This window comes from Phyllostomus hastatus, unplaced genomic scaffold, assembly GCF_019186645.2.
Source record: "Phyllostomus hastatus isolate PE091 unplaced genomic scaffold, TTU_PhHast_1.1 phas_scaffold_93, whole genome shotgun sequence".
Lineage (NCBI taxonomy): Eukaryota > Metazoa > Chordata > Mammalia > Chiroptera > Phyllostomidae > Phyllostomus > Phyllostomus hastatus.
Window position 1 is genome coordinate 22511094 of NW_025334042.1, and position 22822 is coordinate 22533915.

A 22822-nucleotide genomic window follows, 5' to 3' on the forward strand; every position below is an offset into this window, starting at 1 on the left:
CAGGGCACATGCCTGGGTTGCAGGCCATGTCCCCAGTTGGGGGTGTACAAGAGGCAACCGATCAATGTATCTCTTGCACATTAATATTTCTCTCCCTTCTCTTATCTCTAAAAATAAATAAATGAAATCTTTTTACAAATTGTGGGTTCTGAAGTACAGAAGTTTTAAATTTTGAAAAGTCCAGTGTATCTATTTTTTTTCTTTTTTTTTGCTTACACTTTGGGTGTCATATCTGAGGTTTTGCCTAACCCAAGGTCATTAAGATTTACTTCTATATTTTCTTTCAAGAGTTTTTAAGTTTTATCTATTACATTAGGTCTATGATCTATTTTGAGTTAATTTTTGTATATGCGTCAGGAAAGGTTTCAATTTTAGTTTTTGGATATAGATATCCAGTTGTCCCAGTACTATATGTTGAAAAGACTATTCTTTCCTTACTGATTTATCTTGGCATCCTTTTTTTAAAAATTAATTGACCACAACTGTGAAAGTTTACTTCTGGACTCTCAATTCTATTCCATTGATTATGTCTATCCTTATGCTGGAACCACAATATTGATTACTGTTGCTTTGCAGAAAATTTTTAAATCAGAAAGTGAGAGTCTTCTAACTTTGTTCTTCTTTTTCAAGGCTGCTGGCTATTCTAGGTCCCTTGAATTTTCATATGAATTTTAGGATCAGTTTATTAATTTCTGCAGAAAAGCCAACTGGGGATTTTGATAGAAATTGTGTTGCAGCTGTGTATCAATTTGGCAAATATTGTCATCTTAACAACGTTGTCTTCCAATCCTTAAACATGAAATATCTTTCCATTTATTTACATCATCTATAATTTCTTTCAACAATAATTTGTAGTTAGTCCATGATTTTAATTGCAATTATTACCAATTGTTAGGGAAAAAGGAATAATTGTAATTCAGCTCTCTTGGTTCTTTTTCAAGATTTTGAAGAGAGATTTATTTGCTATATGGAAACAACCATTTTTTTATCCTGGGTGGGTCCTCAATCTAATTAATTTTTTCATTTCAGGACTATCAAATCTTCCATGAGAATAAGGTAGGTTTCTTATTTTTGCTCAGTCTTACTTCCTCAAAGATACATTACTGTGCTATACAATATATTCTCTATTCTCATTAGGGATCCAATGTGCTTGTTATTTGTTCCCCTGGGATGGATTTTTATATCTGTGATAAAATGCAGGGATTTGGACTCCGGCCAAGATGGAGGCATAGGTAGACACACTGTGCCTCCTCACACAACCAAAATGAGAACAACAACAATTTAGAAACAAAATAACAACCAGAACTGACAGAAAATTGAACTGTATGGAAGTCGGACAACCAAGGAGTTAAAATGGACACATTCATCCAGATCGGTAGGAAGGGCAGAGTCAGGTGGCTGGGCAGAGAGGGGTCATGGCACAAAAAGCAATGGCACCAGGCATGCCAGACAGCAGCAGTGGGCAGACCCTGGGCACACAGGTGGTGGCTGGCAGACCCTGGGTGCAGGGTGGCAATGGGCAGACCCAGCAAGGCAGCAATTGTGAAGCAAGGCACAGTGCCCAAGGTGTCTGGATGATTGGGCGGTCCCACATCCGCATGCAGATAAACCAGACAAAACTAGGGAGTGAGACAGACCACGCAACCCAGGGTCCCAGCACTGAGAAATAAAGCCTCAAAACACCGATTGAAAACACCTGTGGGGGTTGAGGCGTAGGGAGAGACTCCCAGCCTCACAGGAGAGTTCGTTGGAGAGACCCACAGGGTCCTAGAATGCACACAGGCCCACCCACATGGGAATCAGCACCAGAAGGGCCCAATTTGCTTGGGGGAAGCCGCGGAAGGAACTGAAATCCAACAGAGAGTGGAGCAAGCACCATTGTTCCTTCTCAGACTCCAACCCCACATAAGCATCACAACCCAGTCAGTGACTGGGTTGCCCTGCCCTGGTGAACACCTAAGGCTCCGCCCCTCATACATAACAGGCGTGACAAGACAAAAGAAAAATGGCCCAAATGGAAAAACAGATTAATGCTCCAGAGCAAATACAACTAAGGGACGAAGAGATAGCCAACATATCAGATGCACAGTTCAAAGCACTGGTGATCAGGATACTCAAAGAATTGGTTGAATTTGGTCACAAATTAGATGAAAAAATGAAGGCTACAATAAGTGAGATGAAGGAAAATGCACAGGGAACCAATAGTGATGGGAAGGAAACTGGGACTCAAATCAATGGAGTGGACCAGAAGGAAGAAAGAAACAACCAAACAGAAAAGAATGAAGAAACAAGAATTCAAAAAAATGAAGAGAGACTTAGGAACCTCCAGGACATCTTTAAATGTTCCAACATCTGAATTATACGGGTACCAGAAGGGGAAGAGGAAGAACAACAAGTGGAAATGTTATTTGAACAAATAATGAAGGAGAACTTCCCCAGTCTGGCAAAGAAAACAGACTTCTTGGGAAGTCCAGGAAGCTCAAAGAGTCCCAAAGAAGTTGGACCCAAGGAGGAACACACCAAGGCACATCATCATTACATTACCCAAGATTAAAAAGAAGGAGAGAATCCTAGAAGCAGCAAGAGATAAGGAGACAGTCACCTACAAAGGAGCTCCCAAAAGAGACCTTACAGGCAAGAAGGGGCTGGAAAGAAGTATTCCAAGTCATGAAAGGCAAGGACCTACATCCAAGATTGCTCTATCCAGCAAAGCTTTCATTTAGAATGGAAGGGCAGATAAAGTGGTTCTCAGATAAGGTCAAGTTAGAGTTCATCATCACCAAGGCCTTATTTTATGAAATGTTAAAGGGACTTATCTAAGAAAAGAAGATAAAAAACATGTGTAGTAAAATGACAGCAAACTCACAATTACTAACAACCACACCTAAAACAAAAACAAAAACAAACTAAGCAAACAACTAGAACAGGAACAGAACCACAGACATGAAGATCACATGGAGGGTTAGCAACGGGAGTGGGAGAAGGAGAGAGAGGGAAAAGATACAGAGAATAAGTGGCATAGATGGTAGGTAGAAAATAGACAGGGGGAAGGCAAGAATAGTATGGGAAATATAGAAGCTAAAGAACTTATGACACATAGACATGAACCAAAGGGGGGAATGTGGGTGGGAGAAGGTGGGCAGAGGGGAGGGGAATGAAGGGGGGAAAATGGGACAACCGTAATAGCATAATCAATAAAATAATTTTAAAAAACCCACAGGGATTCCCCCCCTTAGATTTATAATTAAGTAAAACATCTTATTCTGCAGCTGCCATAGAAAATAGTATTAATATACCTTCTGTAGATCTTAAATAGGGCAAGGTATGTTTCTAATTTGTTACAAAGAAAGTTTACTTTTTTTAAAAATCCTCGACAGAGGATGTATCCACTATTCCAGAGGGCAAGGGAGAGAGAGAGAAAAAGGGAAGGGGGAAGGGAAGGAGTGGGGGGAGAGGGAGGGAGAGAGGGACATTGATTGTCCTGGTTCCTAGGTATGTCCTCTGACTGGAAATTGAACCCGTGACCTTTCTGTTTACTGAATAATGCTCCAAACAACCGAGCCACACTGGCCAGGGCAGGAGAGAGTTAACTTTAAAGAATCCTTATTAAATATTCTGAACCTGAAGTTCTGCCAGATGGGAAATTTAAGTGCAGCACCATTTTCTTCCTAATGTTGTATATAAATATAGAAGCAGATTATCTGCTTCTCCTCCAGAATTATATGATGGTTGGTTGAACATATGCCAACATTCTTCATAACTTACATGGCTTCAGCTGTACATATTTTGTATCTCCCAGTTTATGCTTTTTAGGGGTATTTAAGCTAATATAGTCAAAGATACAGATTTCACTAATTTTTAAAAAAAACTATCTTAGATAATTTCCCCTAAAAAAATTTACAGAACTAAACACTGATTCTCTTCCATCACATATAAAATACATTGTTTCAAAATTTTATTAAAGGTAATTTAATTCAAATGAGTACTTCAAAATTACTAGTTTCTCATCCATTTTAATAGCTTGTCCTCCCTTCAAAAACACCAGAGTTAAAATCAGCATTCTTTACTACCAACCCAACATAACTGCTATTCTTTCTAAATTACTAAAGTCAATTGACATTTTTAGTTAAAAAAAAAATCCTTGTTTACCATGCAGAAATGAGTACTATTTGGCAAGTATACATGAGAATTAGTTATTTTTTTTCTTTGTGCACTAAGACAATGTATTAATACTTTTTTTGAGAACTAGTTCTTGAACCTGGATCATGCTAAAGATGAATCACTTTATAATATTTTCTGTGGAACCAAAGTTTTTATGTTATAGGCAAGAAAAGTGGTCCAAGGGCAACTAAATTAATTTAGAAGGCAAAGGAGCAAAAATACTATAAAGTAAATCTAAACTCTAAAAATCTAAAAAATAATACATTATTTGACCTTAAAATTTCTCAGTGGGAAAGCTTTCTGTAGAACCATTCTCCTCACTGTTATAAGTTAAAGAATGGAGACCAGAAAGAGTCATTTGTGGTGCTGAAGAGTGAGAACCTCGGTTGCTATCTGAAAGCTCAACAGGGTAAAAAGAAACTAGTTTTTACACTATGCAAAATGTAATCTTCCCATACAAAAGGGAACAATACAGTACAATACAAGGGTGATACTATATCCATACACTCATCCATTTAATACCTTTGCCATACCAAATATATAACAGCCCTATGGTAGGCACTTGAGGATATACATTTATACATTCATTTCATAGTCAACACATTTATTCACTACTTACTACATAAGACTGGAGCTAAAGCAATGAAAAAAAAAACAGATAAGATCCTTCCCTTTTAGAACTCATTTTCTAGTGAGGAGACAGAAATAAGCAAATATATAATAAATGTGATAATATGAAAAAGAAAGCAGATTAAGGGGGAAAGGAAAGGGATGAAGGACACTATTTTAGAAAGGTCAAGGCCTCTTTGAGGTGATAATATTGGAAGTGAGCCAGTGGAAACCTGGGGGAAGAAGAGCAAATTAGGCAAAAGGAACAGGTGGAGAGCCTTGAGACAAAGTAGCACAATCACTGTGTCAAAGGTACAGTAAGAGGGCCAGTGCAGTGGAAATTGAATGAGTGAAGGGTAAAATGATATAAAATGAAACCGGAAGCCAGACCACTACAATCTTTTAGAACATTGTAAGAATTTAGATATTATTCTAAAAATGAAAAGAAGCCTCCAGAGTAGGCATAATCAAAGTTATATTTTTAAAGGATCATTAAAAAAAAAAAGACAGCAAGAATAGAAACAGGGATGAAATAGGGAGAGAAGTAGACTATTTTTGTGTCTAGGAGAGAGATGACAGATAATTCTGGATATATTTCATAAGTAGACCTGACAGGATTTGCTGGTGCATTCGATGTTGAATATTTTAAAAAGAAAGAAGTCAAGAATAACTCAGAAGTCTTTGGACAGAGCAACTGGATGACTAGAGGTAGCATTCACTCAGATGAAGAAACCCTAGGAGAAGAAAGGAGCAGATTGTGTGCATGTGAGTCTGGGAAAGGGGTAGAATTCAAGAATTCTGTTTTGGACAGGATAAATGTTAAGTAGGCAGCTAAATATGTGCTTCAGGGAAAAGAGGAAAAGTCTGAGCAGGAGACATAAATTCAGTAGTCACCAGTATATAGATAATATTTAAAGCCAAGTGTCCTGGCTGACGTAGCTCAGTGGATTGAGCGCGGGCTGCGAACCAAAGTGTCGAAGGTTTGATTCCCAGTTCCCGAAGGTTCGATTACATGCCTGGTTGCAGGCCATGGCCCCCAGCAACCACACATTGATTTTTCTCCCTCTCTCTCTATCTCCCTCCCTTCCCTCTCTAAAAATAAATAAATAAAATATTTTTTAAAAATTTCTTTAAAAAAAAAAGCCAAGAGACTAGATGGACATAGATGCCTTTTTATAGTTATGTGACCATTTCTTTGTATCAGTGGTATTTATATTTTTGTTTGTGTACCACCTAAAATTCTTTTGAAAATTACATATATCTTTAGACATTTTTAAGTTGATATATAAAATTTAAGTTTAAATGATTTTTTAAAAATGTACTTTTAAACATATTGTAAATTTTGACATTTAAAAAGAACTCTTGCACCTTTCTGTTACATCTAGTGAGTCTAAAAACACAGTAATTTGAAACTTATAATTCACATAAGGAAGCAAAAAACAACCAATCAGAACAACAAGAAGGTCCTGGCTGGTGTGGCTCAGTGGGTTTAGTGCAGGCTTGTGACTGAAAGGTCACTGGTTCAATTCCCAGTCAAGGCACAAGCCTGGGCTGCAGGCCAGGTACCCAGCTATGGCAACTGATCAGTGTTTCTCTCTTATTCTTTCTCCCTTCCTTCCCTTCTTTCTGAAAATAATTTAAAACAACAAGATGAAAAAAGAATCCAAAAAAAATGAGGAGAATATAAGTAGCCTCTGTGACAACTTAAAAGAGGTCCAACATTCACATAATAGGGGGTACCACGAGAAGACAAACAGCAAGAAATTGGAAATCTATTTGAAAAGATAATGAAAGAAAACTTCCCTAATTTTGTGAAGGAAATAGACATATAAGTCCAGGGAAGCACAGAGAGTCCCAAACCAGATAGATGCAAAGAGGCCCACTCCAAGACACATCATAGTTAAAATGCCAAAGATTAAAGATAAAGAGAGAATCTTAAAAGCAGCAAGAGAAAAGAAGTTAGTTACCTACAGGGGATTTCCCATAAGACTGTCAGCTGATTTCTCAAAAGAAACTTTGCAGGCTAGAAGGGATTGGCAAGAAATACTCAAAGTCATGAAAAGGGGGACCTACAGCCAAGACTGTTGTACCTAGCAAAGATATCATTTAGAATTGAAGGGCAGATAAAGAGCTTCCCAGATAAGAAAAAACTAAAGGACTTAGTCATCACCAAACCATCATTACATGAAATGTTAAAGGGACTTATTTAAGAAAATGTAGATCAAAACTATGAACAATAGAATGGCAAAAATACTTATCAACAATTGAATCTAAAAAACAAACTAAACAAACAAGAACAGAGACAGAATCATGCATACAGACAACGTTTTGATGGCTGCCAGATGAGAGGGGTGTGGGGGAGTAGGTGAAGAAGTGAGGGGATTAAGAAGTACAAATAGGTAGTTACAGCATAGCCATGGGGATGTAAAGTACAGTATAGGAAATGGAGTAGCCAAAGATCTTATACACATGACCCACGGACATGAACAGTGGTGGGGGGATTGCCTGAGGGAATAGAGAGTACTGGGTTGAGGGGGACAAAAAGGGGAAAATCAGGACAACTATAATAGCATAATCAACAAAATATAATTAAAATAAATGAAGTACTGATAGATGAACACTGAAAACATAAAGCCAAAGTAAAATAAGCCACTGATTGTATGGTCTGTTCACATGAAATGTCCAGAATAGACAAATGCAGAGAAACATAAAGCAGATTAGTGGTTGTTAGGGGCTTGGAGAGGGGTAAATGAGGAGTTATTGCTCATTGATACCAAATTTCTTTTAGGGTGATAAAAATTTTCTGGAGTTAGAGTGTGGTGACAGTTGCAGAACTCTATAAATATGGTTTAAAAACAAACACGGAATTGTACACTTTATTATTTTTAAGATTTTTAAATTTTATTTATTTTTAGAGAGAGGGATGGGAGGAAGAAAGAAAGGGAGAGAAACATCAATAGGTTGTCTCTTGCATGTGCCCCAACCAGGGACTAGGCCCACAACCCAGGTATGTGCCTTGACCGGGAATCAAACCAGCAACCTGACACTCAATAACTGAATCACGCCTGTCATGACTGAATTGTACACTTTAGAAGGATGGAGTTTATAAAACGTGATAACTCAATGAAGTTTTTTTACAAAGTCAAAAACACATACTTCTATCTCTTAGAGCCTTAACCCACTATTTTACTTTTTATTGACTTTTTAATATTGATTCTAATTATAAAAATAATACATCTGGGTTAAAGAAACTCTTAAATAAAGAAAAGCAGAAAAAAAAAAACAATTTAAATCACCACAAATCTTACCATTCAATATTAAGATTTCTATTTTCTTTTCACAGGGTGTTACCAGAAAGAAGACCTGGCCCTGAGCAGGCCTGCCTGGGGCCAGTGGGTAGTGTGGGTTCTTGACTTTCTGTAGGAAAAATTTCACAATATGAGTCCAAGTGATCTTTTAGAGGATGTTTATTAAATCTGGGAACAGTAAACAAGGAAGGGCCTAGAACAGAAGAAGCAACAAGTGAAGGACTATGTGGGGAAATGAGCCTCAACTGGGCTGCTTTGGCTCTCTAAGAAGTTGGAGAAAGGGGGCCGTGGGGATAGGGTCAGGGAGTTAAACCATGAGGAGCTGCCACTGCCCATTGCTCCCTGGCTCTTGCAAGACTCATGGGTCCCTCAGAATTTAGGAGATGCATGCCTGTGGGTGAAGAGGGAGAAGGCAAAGGCATGGGCATGCTCCAGGGAGGGAGAGCACACTGGCACCTTCATTTAGAGGGCTTTAAAGACTGGGGGTTTAGTGGCAATCTTGGGAGGATCTCAGTAGGATATTCCTCTGCTTTATGCTGAAGTGCCAAATGAGACTTGCTCCCCTGATTTCATCTGTCCTTGGGTGTGGTTGGCAAATGGCGTAAATTAAATTTCTGCTCTCTATCTTCCTGAGTAGTGTGATTTAAACTTATTTACCCTCTGGTTGGGGAAGTGCAAACCATTTACTCTTGTGTCCTTCATTTAAGGAAGATAGCATTTACTAGCTGGCTTCAAACTGCTTGTTAACTATCTGTCTCATTTTCCTTATTATACTTGCCCCCACTTACTGGCCTGTCTCAATTCCAAGCTAATATTGATTCCCATTCATAAATTAAGCTCAACAAAGATAATCAAGAATCTAAAGTCATCACTATTAACTGACAAATTTAGAATTGAATTTAACACTATCTAAAATTAAAGTCCATTTTCTTTCCCCTATACTATCTGAAGAAAAACAGAACAAAGTGGCATATATAAATTTATAACACTGCAATAAATAGAAGGCCAAATATTTGAAATTTTTTGAGGGTTGATAAGTTGTTGCTATTTGTTATGTCTTTCCTTGTAGAAGTGGTTAAAAGTTCACAAGATACTATGAAACTATCAACCAATGTTACCGACAGCTTAGAACAGTAACAAATGGTCATGATATTAAGTAGCAAAGATGGAAGGGGCTCAAATTAGCAACACAAGATTTCCCACTACATCAAAGATTCAAAGCAAGTAGTTACAGGCCCTAAAACAATCCAAGAAAAGAAAAACCTATGTATAAGTTAAAATGTTAAGATGCCGGGTAATACTGTGTATATATTTCAGCAAGTTAACAACTACTGTTCAGTTGTTAAACAGAGACAAATTGTATACATCCATGAATAATATAAACATATAGTCCCATGCAAGTTTAGTATGGGTAAAAAAGGAAAAAATGCCAGCCTTTCCTCTCAGGTACTGAAAGGTAGAAAAAATTAATTAACTTAGCATTATTCAATATTTTTCTGGTATAAAGATACCAAACTAGGTTATATTTAAACATCCCTTTGGCTCTACTATTTTCTGAAATCTGAGGTATCATCAGGGACCTAAAATTAATTAATTAATTAATTAATTAATTAATTAAAAAAGAAAAGCTCGAGCTGTGGCTGGATAGCTCAGCTGGTTAGAGCATTGCTCCATATACCAAAAAGGTTGCGTGTTCAATTCCTGATCAAGGCATACACCTAGGTTGCAGGTTCAATACCTGGCTATGGCACATATGGGAAGCAAACTATCAATGTTTCCATTTCTCTCTCTCTCTCTCTCAAATCAATAAAAAACATCAAATACTTCCTTATTCACAACAAGGGAATTCACAAATAACAAGGCTAGCAATGCTAATAGTTTTAAGAAGGTATCTGGGGAGACACCTAGGCCCACAGAAGCAAATCCCTGCAGTGAAAGCTCTAAGGCTCTGCAGAGATCTAGGAGGGAGGTGCCTGCTTTCAAATGGCTTTCATCCAGAGCAGACAGCAAAATGGAGTTCAGCTAGGTGGTTCCCTAACATTCACACTTCCAGTGAAGACAAGCTTAATGACAAGCATTCCTTGGAGGTATTGTGGGTTCAGTTCCAGACTCCTGCAATAAGGCTAGTTGTAATCTTTTTACTGGTGGACAGCCTTGCCTTCAATTTGTAAAAAGTGTAGTATCTGTGATGCACAACAAAGCAAAGCACATAAAATGTACGTGCATTTTCCAACTCCTTTTGAGAATAAGTGGGACAAATAAATTTTCAAAGAAATGTGTGTGGCAACCTTAAACTAATAGGATATTATATGTCAAGAATAAGTGAGAAAATATTCAAATATATTCTTTTCCCCTATACCAGTTTGGAAAGTGTGTGCAAATTTGGGGTTTTGACAGGACTGATAAAATATTTATGAGAAATAAATAAGCACCTCTTTGTTTGCATTCCAGGTTCATAGGAATATGAATGAAAAAACATATATCCTTACAAACTGCACACACATATTAACAGTGTACATTTTTTTTTGCATGATATGAAGGGTGAAAGCTTAAAAAAATCTGAATCAGGTAAAACTGAATATGAACTGTGAATTTTTACTGTTTTATGTTTATCTTTTTTGTTACTAATACACTATTACTGGGAGGATATTTTGAATAGCGTAGTAACAATAATAAATTTCTGCTATAACCATTTAAAAGCCACACTTTAACCCTAACTAACCTCCTTATGCATTTCCAAGGGTTAGCAATGGTCTTGAAATAGTCTGCTGAAAGGAGAGGGAGAAAAAAAATCTACTCTCTATAATCTGGGCCTCCTACCACTAAACTATAACCAACTGATCTATCTTGACACAACAGAACGCAGTTATTAATTATATAAAAAGTTTTACGAAACTAACAGAAGGAATCCCTACTTTCAAATATCCTTCTGTGTCAAATTCATCCCTACCCGTTTCCATCCTCACTTCTTCAGTTCAGCTACCACATTTGAAATGCGTGTTTAAACCTCCCTTTTTAAAAGTCCCTAGGGTTACCCTATAAAGTTGGTGGTTGAGATCCAAAAATGAGGCCCTTTTAACAGTTTGGATGTACCGTAATACTCTTGAATAACTGTCTTTTGCTCAACCTTTGGCACCTTTAGTTTAAAGAACAAGTCATTATAGTAAACCAAATAGAACTATTCTGTTTTCTAAACCTCGCGTACTCCACATTATCAGGGGTGTACAGTATGAATGCGCTGCTTTTAAAGAAACTGAGAAAAGGAAAAGGCAAAACTCACTGACAAATTGTGGCAACATGAAAATAATCAGCTTAGCTAACCGGACCAGAAGTTGCTGTATTTCATGGTGCTTCCTCTTTAAAACTGTATACACTTCTTAAGTCTAAGAGTTCGTCCAAATTAAGGCTAGCTTCCTCTCGCATTCCCAGGATGGTTTGTTTCCGAACCCAGCCCGCCCTTTGCCCAGGCCCCGGCAGCCATCACCGCAGACTGCAGCACCCGAGCTCGCGGCCCGCAGGCGCGGAGGCCCCCGCCCCTCTGGGCCGGCGCGGGGAGGGGGCTCCGGGCTTGGAGCCCGCCTCTGCGGCGGCCGAGCCCGGCAACGAGTGGGCGCGCCGGGCCGGAGGAGGGGCCCGCGGCCGCGGCACCGCCTGTGCCCGCCGCCCCTCCCCGAACCGCTACTTAAGCGACTCTGGCACCTCCCCCGCCTTAGTGCGTTACTTACCTCGACTCTTAGCTTGTCGGGGACAGTAACCGGGACCCGCTGTCTTCTCCTGCTGCTTGCGCCTTCTAACCTGCAGCCATGGTGAGTGGGCCGCGTGCGACGCCGCCCTCGCTAGGGATCTCGGAGGGCCTCTAACTACAGAGCGCTGGGACCAGCGCTGTCTATTTGGAGGGCAAAAAATGAGGCGAGAGCCAAGGGTGGGTATAGATGGATTCCGGTTTGTGGAGAAAAGCTGGTGCCCGGAAAGGGGGGCCCCCACCTCTTCTTCTTGGACTCTGGTAGGGGATGGTGGCGTGCCGGTTCCCTCCACCGTGGTTAGGGCTCTTATTTAGCCCTTGGACCCCGGATGCCGCGCGCTAAGACCCTGCAGGCTTTTCCCGCGCGTTCCCATCCCCCTTTCCTTCCACTGCCTTTGGCGGGCACGCGCGCGCTCTCCCCGCCCTCACTTCCTCCTCGGCGCGAAAAGCAGAGGCGGGAAGGAACCTGACAAAAGCGCACGCGCGACCGTTACCTTCCCGCCGGGGAGCGGCGGGAGACAGCCACTGCAGTCTGCGCGTGCGCGCTAGGGCGCTGCGGGTCTGTGACTGGAGAGTGTCTCCTGTTACCTGGAGTTTCTGTTTAAAGATGAAAAGAAGATGAACGTAAAGGAAGGCACCTTGTCAGTGTGTTGCACAATGCCAGCGTATTAGAAATATTACCCCCCAACAACCCGTAGAGACCATCTGTCCCTCTGTGGCCTCTCTGCTACGTCAGGCATGCTTGTGAGAACAGGTGGTGGTGGTGGTGAGGGATTTTGAGGGAAGGGAAATACTATCTTGGTCCAGATATGTGCTGCGGATAATCCCCTGAAGTGCCTTAACAGATGCGGAGGTGCTTGGTTGAGCCCAACTCCTGTGGGGAGCTTAGGATGGTTGGCCATGGCAGTGCTTCTGCCTACGTGGCTGGGCCTGTTACGTGTCTGCAGCTGCGCGGTCCCGCTGACCGCAGCGGGCGCGGTCACGCACACCCAGAATTGCTCATTCATCCTGTGCCGCAGAGCCCTGCCCCTCGGGGGGGGCCGGTGGCCAGACACTTCCTGTTCCCTGCTCTGGACACGTGCTTCCTATACTGGGAGCTGCCCGGAAGTCTTAGCACCTAGTCTGGAATAGTATTCTGGGGCCTGACTGCTGGACGAATGGCCTCCTTCCTGTCTTGGTCCTTCAAAGGAGGAAGCTGTAACTAAAGTCTTTACTTGGTTTGGAAAGAGGTCTTCCTAAATTAGAGGGGGAAAGGAAATTCATTTAAAGCAATGTGGGTAAAAAATATATAACAGTAGCCCCCTAGAAAAGTTTACATTTTAATTCATCTTAAGAGGCAATCTGTAAAATTTAAAATTTCATACGTATATTGTTCTTCACATTCATTACCAGATTGCTTTCATCCTTATAATTTTTTTTTTCTTTTCCACAGCGTGAGTGCATCTCCATCCACGTTGGGCAGGCTGGTGTCCAGATCGGCAATGCCTGCTGGGAGCTCTACTGCCTGGAACATGGCATCCAGCCCGATGGCCAGATGCCAAGTGACAAGACCATTGGCGGGGGAGATGACTCCTTCAACACCTTCTTCAGTGAGACAGGCGCTGGCAAGCATGTGCCCAGGGCAGTGTTTGTAGACCTGGAACCCACAGTCATTGGTGAGTTGCCCTCAGTGACCCAAGTGAGATCCCAGGGGTCTGGGGCAGGAGGTGTGTCCTGGGGCCTCTGTGGCTCCAGGCTCTGGGCTCCCTGGGCTCCAGGGGGTTTGTGGGGGGTTGTTAGTGATGGGTGGCTGCTTTGTTTCCCTCCTCCAGATGAAGTTCGCACTGGTACCTACCGCCAGCTCTTCCACCCTGAGCAGCTGATCACAGGCAAGGAAGATGCTGCCAATAACTATGCCCGTGGGCACTACACCATTGGCAAGGAGATCATTGACCTCGTCCTGGACCGAATTCGGAAACTGGTAAATACTACATTTGAGTCTATATATTTACATGAACCGACGTCACCCTGGTGAATTCAATTTTTAAAAAGATGCCAGAATATACATGAGTTAAGATAATGAATAAAATCATCAACAAGTAAACATTCAAATGGGTTGAGGGGGTTCTGTGGCAAATTAAGTGGAAAGCCAAACTGTAGCATTCATTCTTTGGTGCATGCCAAATGTGGGATACACTGCTCACTGTGTTAATTGGAGTCCCCAAGTTATGGGACTCTTTTGCCACTCTTCATGCTTACATCAATCTCTTATGTTCACGATTTAAAGAAATAGAAATTCTACATAAGATAAGTATCCTGGCATTAGAGAATTACATTTTCTTTTTCCTTTCTCTACAGGCCGACCAGTGCACAGGTCTTCAGGGCTTCTTGGTTTTCCACAGCTTTGGTGGGGGAACCGGCTCTGGGTTCACCTCCCTGCTGATGGAGCGTCTCTCTGTCGATTATGGCAAGAAGTCCAAGCTGGAGTTCTCCATTTACCCAGCCCCCCAGGTTTCCACAGCTGTAGTGGAGCCCTACAACTCCATCCTCACCACCCACACCACCCTGGAGCACTCTGATTGTGCCTTCATGGTTGACAACGAGGCCATCTATGACATCTGTCGTAGAAACCTCGATATTGAGCGCCCAACCTACACTAACCTTAACCGCCTTATCAGCCAGATTGTGTCCTCCATCACTGCTTCCCTCAGGTTTGATGGAGCCCTGAATGTGGATCTGACCGAATTCCAGACCAACCTGGTGCCCTATCCCCGCATCCACTTCCCTCTGGCTACATACGCCCCTGTCATCTCTGCTGAGAAAGCCTACCATGAACAGCTTTCTGTAGCAGAGATCACCAATGCATGCTTTGAGCCAGCAAACCAGATGGTGAAATGTGACCCTCGCCACGGTAAATACATGGCTTGCTGCCTGTTGTACCGTGGTGACGTGGTTCCCAAAGATGTCAATGCTGCCATTGCCACCATCAAGACCAAGCGCAGCATCCAGTTTGTGGACTGGTGCCCCACTGGCTTCAAAGTCGGCATTAACTACCAGCCTCCCACTGTGGTGCCTGGTGGAGACCTGGCCAAAGTACAGCGAGCTGTGTGCATGCTGAGCAACACCACAGCTATTGCTGAGGCCTGGGCTCGCCTGGACCACAAATTTGACCTGATGTACGCCAAGCGTGCCTTTGTCCACTGGTACGTGGGTGAGGGCATGGAGGAAGGAGAGTTTTCTGAGGCCCGTGAGGACATGGCTGCCCTAGAGAAGGATTATGAGGAGGTTGGTGTGGATTCTGTTGAAGGAGAGGGTGAGGAAGAAGGAGAGGAATACTAATTACCATTCCTTTTCATCCTGCAACATGTCATACTCAGAATTTCAGGTTCAGCAGCTGCTCTCTGATTAGATTTTCTTTGCTTTTACCTGTAATCATGTCTGTCTTTTTCATGTATACCTGTAAGATTGCTCATATTTCAAAGTAAAGGCATTGAGAAAGAAAAGTTTGGCTTTGGTCTTTGTTCTACACTGATTTCTCTACACTTGGAGGATAGGGTGTCTGCAACAGGGTGGTAATATCCAGGAACCCACATGTGTCTAGCTGCTTCTCAGGAGAAAAGGGAGCACATAGCTCTGGAAAAGCAGAGCATGATTCTGTTGTACTGAAAGTCATTCGGCTAATCTAGTTCCTGAAATCAGATAATTACTCAAGATTTAGGAACAGTAAGTACAGATACACCTGGTCTTACTGCATTTCAGAAACATTGTTTAAATTGAACATAAGACCATCCAGCCAAAAAACTTCAATTCCCTTGTGGTTTGTTATGATCTGGACCCAAGCCCACAATATCTCTAAGGTATGCCTGGCGATCTGCAAATGTGACTGCTGGTAAACTGTGCATTTGTTAAGAGTACTGCTCTACTACAGAGGGTTAAGTGGGAACATTTCTAAAGGATAAGAGCTTACATTATTCCAAGTATATCATTTGTCTACATCCAAAGGAATCGAGATACATAGAGGATTTAAACTAAGAGAAAATGTTTCAAATTCAGAAAGCATTGGGATAATTAAGTTTTGAAAATGTTGATGGAATAAACTTGTCCCACTCTGTATTAACAAAATAATTGTTCTAGCTTCTACCCTGGCTGGCATAGCTCAGTGGATTGAGCGCGGGCTGCAAACCAAAGTGTCGCAGGTTTGATTCCCAGTCAGGGCACATGCCTGGGTTGCAGGCCACGGCCCCCAGCAACTGTACATTGATGTTTCTCTCTCCCTCCCCTCTCTAAAAATAGTCTTTTTTAAAAATCGTCATAACTTCTGAAAGAAATTTGATTTGGCAGAGATTTGAGAGAGTTCTGTTGGGGGACACTGCAGGCCTAGCATAGCCACACAAATGTGGCCACCACAGTCCACAGACGAAGGTAATTGCCAGTGCTTTAAATTGGATTAATAGCCAAATGGGAATTAACTTTTTTAGTTGATGCCCATCTCCCAAAGGGAAGATAATTTTGAGAGATATTTGAAGACCCTTTGAAATGTTCCTTTTATTTTTGTAAAATGAGGGTAAGAGAGCTAGGCCAGAACCTGGAAAGCAGCAACAAACCAGTGCAGAAAAGAGCTTGCTTTTCAGGCAAGCAATACTCAATGCAGAGGGTGCCATGATGTTTTTTCAGAGTTATGAGGCACAAAGCAGGGACAGGATTAAGCCAGTGTTTAGACTGTAATGTTTTATTTTGGAGAGAGGGGGAACAAAGCTTTTTTTTTTTTTTAAAGAAAATTAGAGTAAGGCAAATGTTAAACTGACAAGCTTGGGTGGTAAGTACATAGGTGTTTGTGATCTATCTGTTACTGCAAAGCAAATTGACTGACAATTCTGTGGCTTAAAACAGCATATGGCCCTGGCCCGTGGTTCATTTGGTTGAACCAACACCAAGGTGGCGGACTCGATCCCCAGTCAGGGCATTTAAAGGAGTTAACTAGTGAATGAATGAATGAATGAATGGGTAGAACAAACTGATGTTGACTTCTCAAATCAATAAAGAAAAATTTAAAAACAGTATATGTGTATTACCTCATGTAATTTCTGAGGGTCAGGAATTCAGAAGTAGCTTAACTGGGTGGTCTGTCTTGGGGTTTATCATAAGACTGCAGTCTTCTGATGCTTGATGGGCTGGAGGACTCACTTCCAAGGTGGTTCACTCACATACCTGACAGGTTAGTGCTGGTTGTTTGCTGGCAGCCTTAGTTCTTCACCTTGATCTCTCAAAAGGGATCCTCGAGTGTCCTAATGACATGGCAGCAGGCTTCCCCCAGAGTGAGTGATCCAAGAGATGGCAAGTTAGAAACCATGTCTTATGACATAACCTTAAAAGTTGCACTGTCATTTTACCAGTATTCTGTATATTACACATCAGTACTATTGTGCGAGGAAACTGCAATAACAGGAGGTAGGAATCAGTGGGAGTTTATAATTTTTATGTTGCCTAGAACAACATGATAGTTACAATCTCCTATTTTCTGTAGGCTTCAAATATTTTATTTTTTAAAAGGAGGGAAACCTGTAATTTAGAAAAGTTTTTCCATTTTCTACAGTTCAAACTCGAATTTCAGTATTTTAAAATATATTTTACTGATTATGCTATTACAGTTGTCCCAATTTTCCCCCTTTGTCCCCTTCCATCTGGTACCCCCCATTCCCTCTACTATTTCCCCTTGCCCCTTGGCTCATGTCCACGGGTCATGCATATAAGTTCTTTGGCTTCTTCATTTCCTAGACTCTTCTTACCATCCTCCTGTCTATTCTGTACCTACCAATTTATACTTCTTAATCCCTGTACCTTTTCCCCCATTCTCTCTTCTCCCTCTAAACTCCCCCTAAAAGATCTCCATATCTATGGCTCTATTTCTGTTCTGCTTGTTTACTTAGTTTGTTTTTTAGATTCAATTGTTGATAGTTGTGAATTTATTGCCATTTTAATGTTCATAGTTTTTATCATATTTTTCTTAAATAAGTCCCTTTAATATTTCATATAATGGTGGCTTGGTGATGATGAACTCCTTTAGCTTTACCTTGTCTGGGACACACTTTATCTGCCCTTCCATTCTAAATGATAGCTTTGCTGGATAGAGTGATCTAGGTTGTAAGTCCTTGATTTATATCACTTTGAACACTTCTTGATAGTCCCTTCTAGCCTGCAAAGTTTCTTTTGAGAAATCAGCTGACAGTCTTATGGGAACCTTTGCAGGTAACTCTGCTTTTCTCTTGCAGCTTTTAAGATTCCCTCTTTATCTTTAACCTTTGGCATTTAATTATGATGTGTCTTGGTATGGTCCTTTTTGTGTCCACCTGGTTTGGGACTCTCTGTGCTTCCTGGACTTGTATGTCTGTTTCCTTCACCAAATTAGGGAAGTTTTCTTTCATTATTTTTTGAAATAGAGTTCCAATTTCTTGCTCTTTCTCTTCTCCTTCCAGCACCCTTATGATTTAAATGTTGGTACATTTAAAGTTGTCCCAGAGGCTCCTTGGTCTATCCTTGGTTTTTAGGATTCATTTTTCTTCTTGCTGTTCTGATTGAATTTTTTTTCTCCCTTATGTTCCAAATAATTGATTTGATTCTTGCCTTCATCTACTCCACTGTGGATTCCCGGTAAATTTTTCTTTATTTCACTTAGTATAATCTTCATTTCTGCCTGAGTCTTCTTTATACTGTCGAAGTACCTAATGAGTTCCTTGAGCAACCTAATAACTAGTGGTTTGAACTCTGCATCTGATAGGGCCCTTGAAGAGGAGACTCCTGAGACTCTCAAAATTTCTTCCCCACCCCCTACTGATTTTTACAGCCAGAAGTTATGGGGACTTATCTTCCTGGCACTGGAACCCTGGTCTGGGTGGTCTGGTGTGGGGCTAGAATCCCTTGCTCCTGAAGTATTCCTCCCAATTTTTATCTACCACAAGTGGGTGTGGGACTACTCATTCCATGCCTCCATGCCTCTCCATGCATCTCCATGTCTCTGCCCCTCCTACCTGTCTGGATGAATGCAGCGTCTTTAATTCTTTGATTGTCAGTCTTTCATACAGCTCAATTTTCTGACAATTCTGGGTGACATTTGTTTTGTAGTATAGTTGTAATTTTGCCATGGTTGTGTGAGGAGGCAAAGTTTGTTTACCTGGAAGTCTCAAATTTCAGTATTTTTATTGCCTTGTGAGCTGTCCTTTACAATAGACACCTATCTACAATCCTGAGCTATCCTATCCCTTTTATACCTTAATTATTTGGTTCTTGATCAAAATAGTTGCTAAAATTCAGAATTTACTTCTGTCTCCTCTGTTCCCAAACATTTTTTATGTCAAGACAATGACTAGTAGTTGATTAGTAGTAATCAAAGCCTTTGGTGACATGAGATGCCAAGTGTGTGACATGGCAAGGATGGCCATAATGAAATGCTAAGACACCCAGGAAATGCCACCAAGCATTCCTTTAGGGGAGTACTAGGGTCTTATCATCTACATCTGTGCCCCAGCAGCAAGCACAGTGCCTGGTAATCCTTATGGCCCACATATTGCTCCCATGGAAGTAAAAATAAGTAATGATCATTTCCCTCTTAGGCCAGATTCTTTATTGTTCTAGTCAATGTGAACATTTAACCCTCGAGTTTTGTAAAACACTCACCTTCTTTCTAGGCCCAGGTCTCTTCAAGCACCTCCTAGAAGATGAGTCTCAGGGTGGCAAGTCCCAGGGAACAGAGAGAGACACTTGACTTCTTGTTCTGTTACTAGTCAGGCTGTCAACCTTCTGGCCCTATTTTCCCTTTAGTACTACAGACTTCCATCCTGCCTTTCTCAGAAGAGGATGGTAAATAGGGCAGTCAAATCTTGGAGGACTTATAAGCTTAGAGATGTAGGTCTGGGCTTGGGAGGTGAGGAGCAGGGCACCTCAAGCCAGGACATTACAGCTCTGCTCAGGGTTACCCTGAGCCATTGCCAATGGAGAATGAGAGTCATTTACTCAGAAAAGAAAAAAATATAAGTAAAAGCATAAGGAGGGCTTACTTAGAGATAGTGAGGATAATAATAATGATAAGTAACAGCAACACCTTCAGTTTACTACCCAACCACTTTTTTTTAAACACCAGAGCACTTAAATACTTCCACAACCCAGCATTCTTGGCCTCATTTTTTTTACAGAGGGCAGATTTTTAATTGGGATGGAAGAAGGGAAGTGATACCACAGCCCAGTATCCTGCTTTGTATCCTCCCTTAAATGTTGCCTGCCACAAGATCAGAGGCAATAGGGATCTTTAGGCCCTATGAAGGACCAGGGCTGTGATTTAAGGACATGCTCAGACTGAGGCTTGAGGGAGGAAAGAAAGAGATGCCATTTTCCCCTCCCAATTCCATCAAATTCCTGGCAAATTCCTTAATGCCCTGCAGATGGCACCACTGACAAGGAGTTCTCTGCCCAGAAGTGCTGAGCTCAGATTTGTGAACTCCGCCCTGGCTGTCACCTGGGAGCTGAGCCTAAAAGATATAGAACAAACTGGCATCCCTAGCATCCCTAGCATCCCTAGCATTCGCATGCTTGTCACTTTTTGTTCTGTCCATTCCTGGAGCCAGCTGAACCCCATGCTAGGCCAGTGTGAATCAGGCAGACACAGGAAACCCCACACCCATGGAGCTCTTGACCTCAGCTCCTCTTCTGGGTGCTTCCCAGGGCAGATGGTTATAAAAACATGGCCTTGGGGTCAACAAGGGGTAAGAAAGGAGTGTGTTGCCAGATTAAACTAAACTCAATATTGATACAAAATCAATAACCACCCAAGTATGAGGATATCATCATGTAGATACTGATATCATTGTGTTGCAAGGGCCAGGTTTTCCTTTCTTCTGTCTGGTCCATAAACTAGAATAAATGCCCTACCCTACCCACCCTGCAACTGATGAAGCCATCTCCTAACTGACAGCCTGCTGAATGTTACTGTGTCCAACTCTGATGGAATCAACCTTATCACTTCAGTCCTGCCCGGGGCCTTCAAACACTATTCTCTCTGTCGATATGTAATACTTGTTCCAGCCACAACAGACCCCACCCCCTTTGCCCAGTTAACTCACACTCTTCCTTCAACAATGAAAACCCATGTGTCACCTCATCAAAGATTTGAAGACTAGGTCAAACCAGATAAGATTTTCTAGTATATATTTTTATAGAATTATCTACTTTTCTCTGAAATTAAATAATTTCAGAATAATTAAGTAATTGTATTTTGGGGTTACATATTTATTTGTGTGATTATTTATTTAATTAATGTATTTCCCCACCAGATTTTATAAGCTCCATGTCTATTATACAGTTACCATCCTTATCAACAGTACCTAGCTTAGTGTTTAGTATGTGACCGACACTTAACAAATATTCCAAGAATTAATTATGGAAAAGAACATAGATTCAAACTTTTAACTCTGTAAGCTAGCAAAGACTGCCTTCCTCTTTCCCCACTTTCCCAGTCCCAAAGATCTAAGATACCTGAGGAAGGCAGTGACATCAAATGAAGGTGAAAGAAAAAAATTGCTTCTCTGTTCTAAAGATTCTTCTTCAATAAGAAGAAATCCCTTAGCCTCTCTCTGGCCCAACTCTAGTATTTCACGATGCTAATACTCAGGAATTTCTGCTGGCTCACATTGACCAGATGAATGTGTGCCATGAGACAGGTGTGACTCGGCTGCCAGAACAGGCTGATGTCACCTAAGACATTCCTTCTCTACAACAGAACACAAAGCTAGGTAGGTAGGTATTCCCACCATCCTCTTCACTAGTTACCCTACAATGCAAACTATTGTCCACTTCTGTGCACCTTAAGAAGGATATGTACAGGCAAGACAGTTTCCTCCAAGGGGTGAGTGGAGTGGGTAAGTAAGGGGTCCTGGGTACAGCAACTCAGAAAACTGAGGTTTTTTAGATTAGAAAAGAGAAATCCAAGGAAGAGCTCCTATCCAGAAATGACAGCAAACTCATTCCTCAAAACCCCAAAGGTCAGGGAAAATGATGGGAAGAGCATTACAGCTCACTTTCTAATAATTAGCTAGGTCCCACAATGGACCACTATGCCATCCACGTGGTGAAAAGCAAAGAGGTAGAACTGAAGACTTCTAAGATTCTGCCTCATTTCCAGAGTCTAGGATTTCCAAATTTTCCAACTATCTCAAGCCAATCTTTCATTATGTCTCTTCTCTCAAATATTTTTTGGAGAGGTCAAGATAGGTAGGGGCAAAGGAACAGGGTCTCTCAAAGCATGTTTCTTAAACCTTTCCCCCTAATCCTGCCAATAACAATAACAACAAAAAGTTCTGCTTGGGAAGCCTTGACTAAGAGGAACCTCTGGTTTCCCTACAACAGGGACATTCCAAAATTGTTGGTTTATTTCTAGAAATTGGTCCAGTTTCCATCAGAAAGAAGGGAAAAAAGTTTACAGCCTGTCTTAGTTTGGGCTGCTATAACAAAAACATCATAGACTAGAAGGCTTAAACAACAAACATTTATGCCTCACACTTCTGGTAGCTGGGAAATCTAAGATCAAAGTGCTGGCAGATTGAGCTTTGTGAGAGCCCTCTTCCTAGCTTTCACGAGGCCCACTGCCTTCATGCTGTGTCCTCATATGGCTGAGAGAGAAAAATTCCTAGTCTCTTTCTCATCTTATATGACATTAATCCCACAATGGGGGCTGTACCTTACGACATCATTTAAACCTAAGTACCTCCCAAAGGCCCCACCATCACATTTGGGGTTGGGTGTTAACATGTGAATTTAGGTTTGGGAGGACAAAAACACTTTGTTCAAAGCACAGCATTTAGTATTTTCACCTTAGAATTGGATGGGTAATTTCAGAAGACCCAGAAAGTCCTGGGAATAAAACCACCCTAAAGCTACTAGTCGTAGAGTGAGCAGGAATTTTTCTGTACTCTTTTTAAGTTTTCTGTGGGAAAATTGAGACATGTAAATAAGAACAGAAAAAATTAAAATAACCCAT

The 22822-nt window shown here is 41.3% G+C and overlaps 1 protein-coding gene and 1 long non-coding RNA gene across 3 annotated transcripts in view; one reads left to right on the forward strand and one right to left on the reverse strand.

Moving 5' to 3' along the window:
• Window positions 1-8154, reverse strand: part of LOC123812866 — a 77718-nt gene extending 69564 nt beyond the window's left edge. The window contains exon 1 of the long non-coding RNA XR_006784629.1: window positions 8079-8154. This is a non-coding gene — a long non-coding RNA (uncharacterized LOC123812866). The remainder of the gene's footprint in view (window positions 1-8078) is intronic.
• Window positions 1-15302, forward strand: part of LOC123812863 (tubulin alpha-1B chain) — a 35603-nt gene extending 20301 nt beyond the window's left edge. Inside the window, exons 1-4 of one of the 2 annotated variants that reach the window (XM_045829762.1) lie at window positions 11734-11884; window positions 13253-13475; window positions 13632-13780; window positions 14158-15302. In XM_045829762.1, coding sequence (XP_045685718.1) covers window positions 11882-11884; window positions 13253-13475; window positions 13632-13780; window positions 14158-15138 — 1356 coding nt within the window. In that variant the 5' untranslated portion in view covers window positions 11734-11881 and the 3' untranslated portion in view covers window positions 15139-15302. Of the gene's footprint in view, window positions 1-11733; window positions 11885-13252; window positions 13476-13631; window positions 13781-14157 lie in introns of those variants that run through there. The other variant, XM_045829763.1, reaches the window with a different exon arrangement.
• Window positions 15303-22822: the final 7520 nt, after the last annotated feature.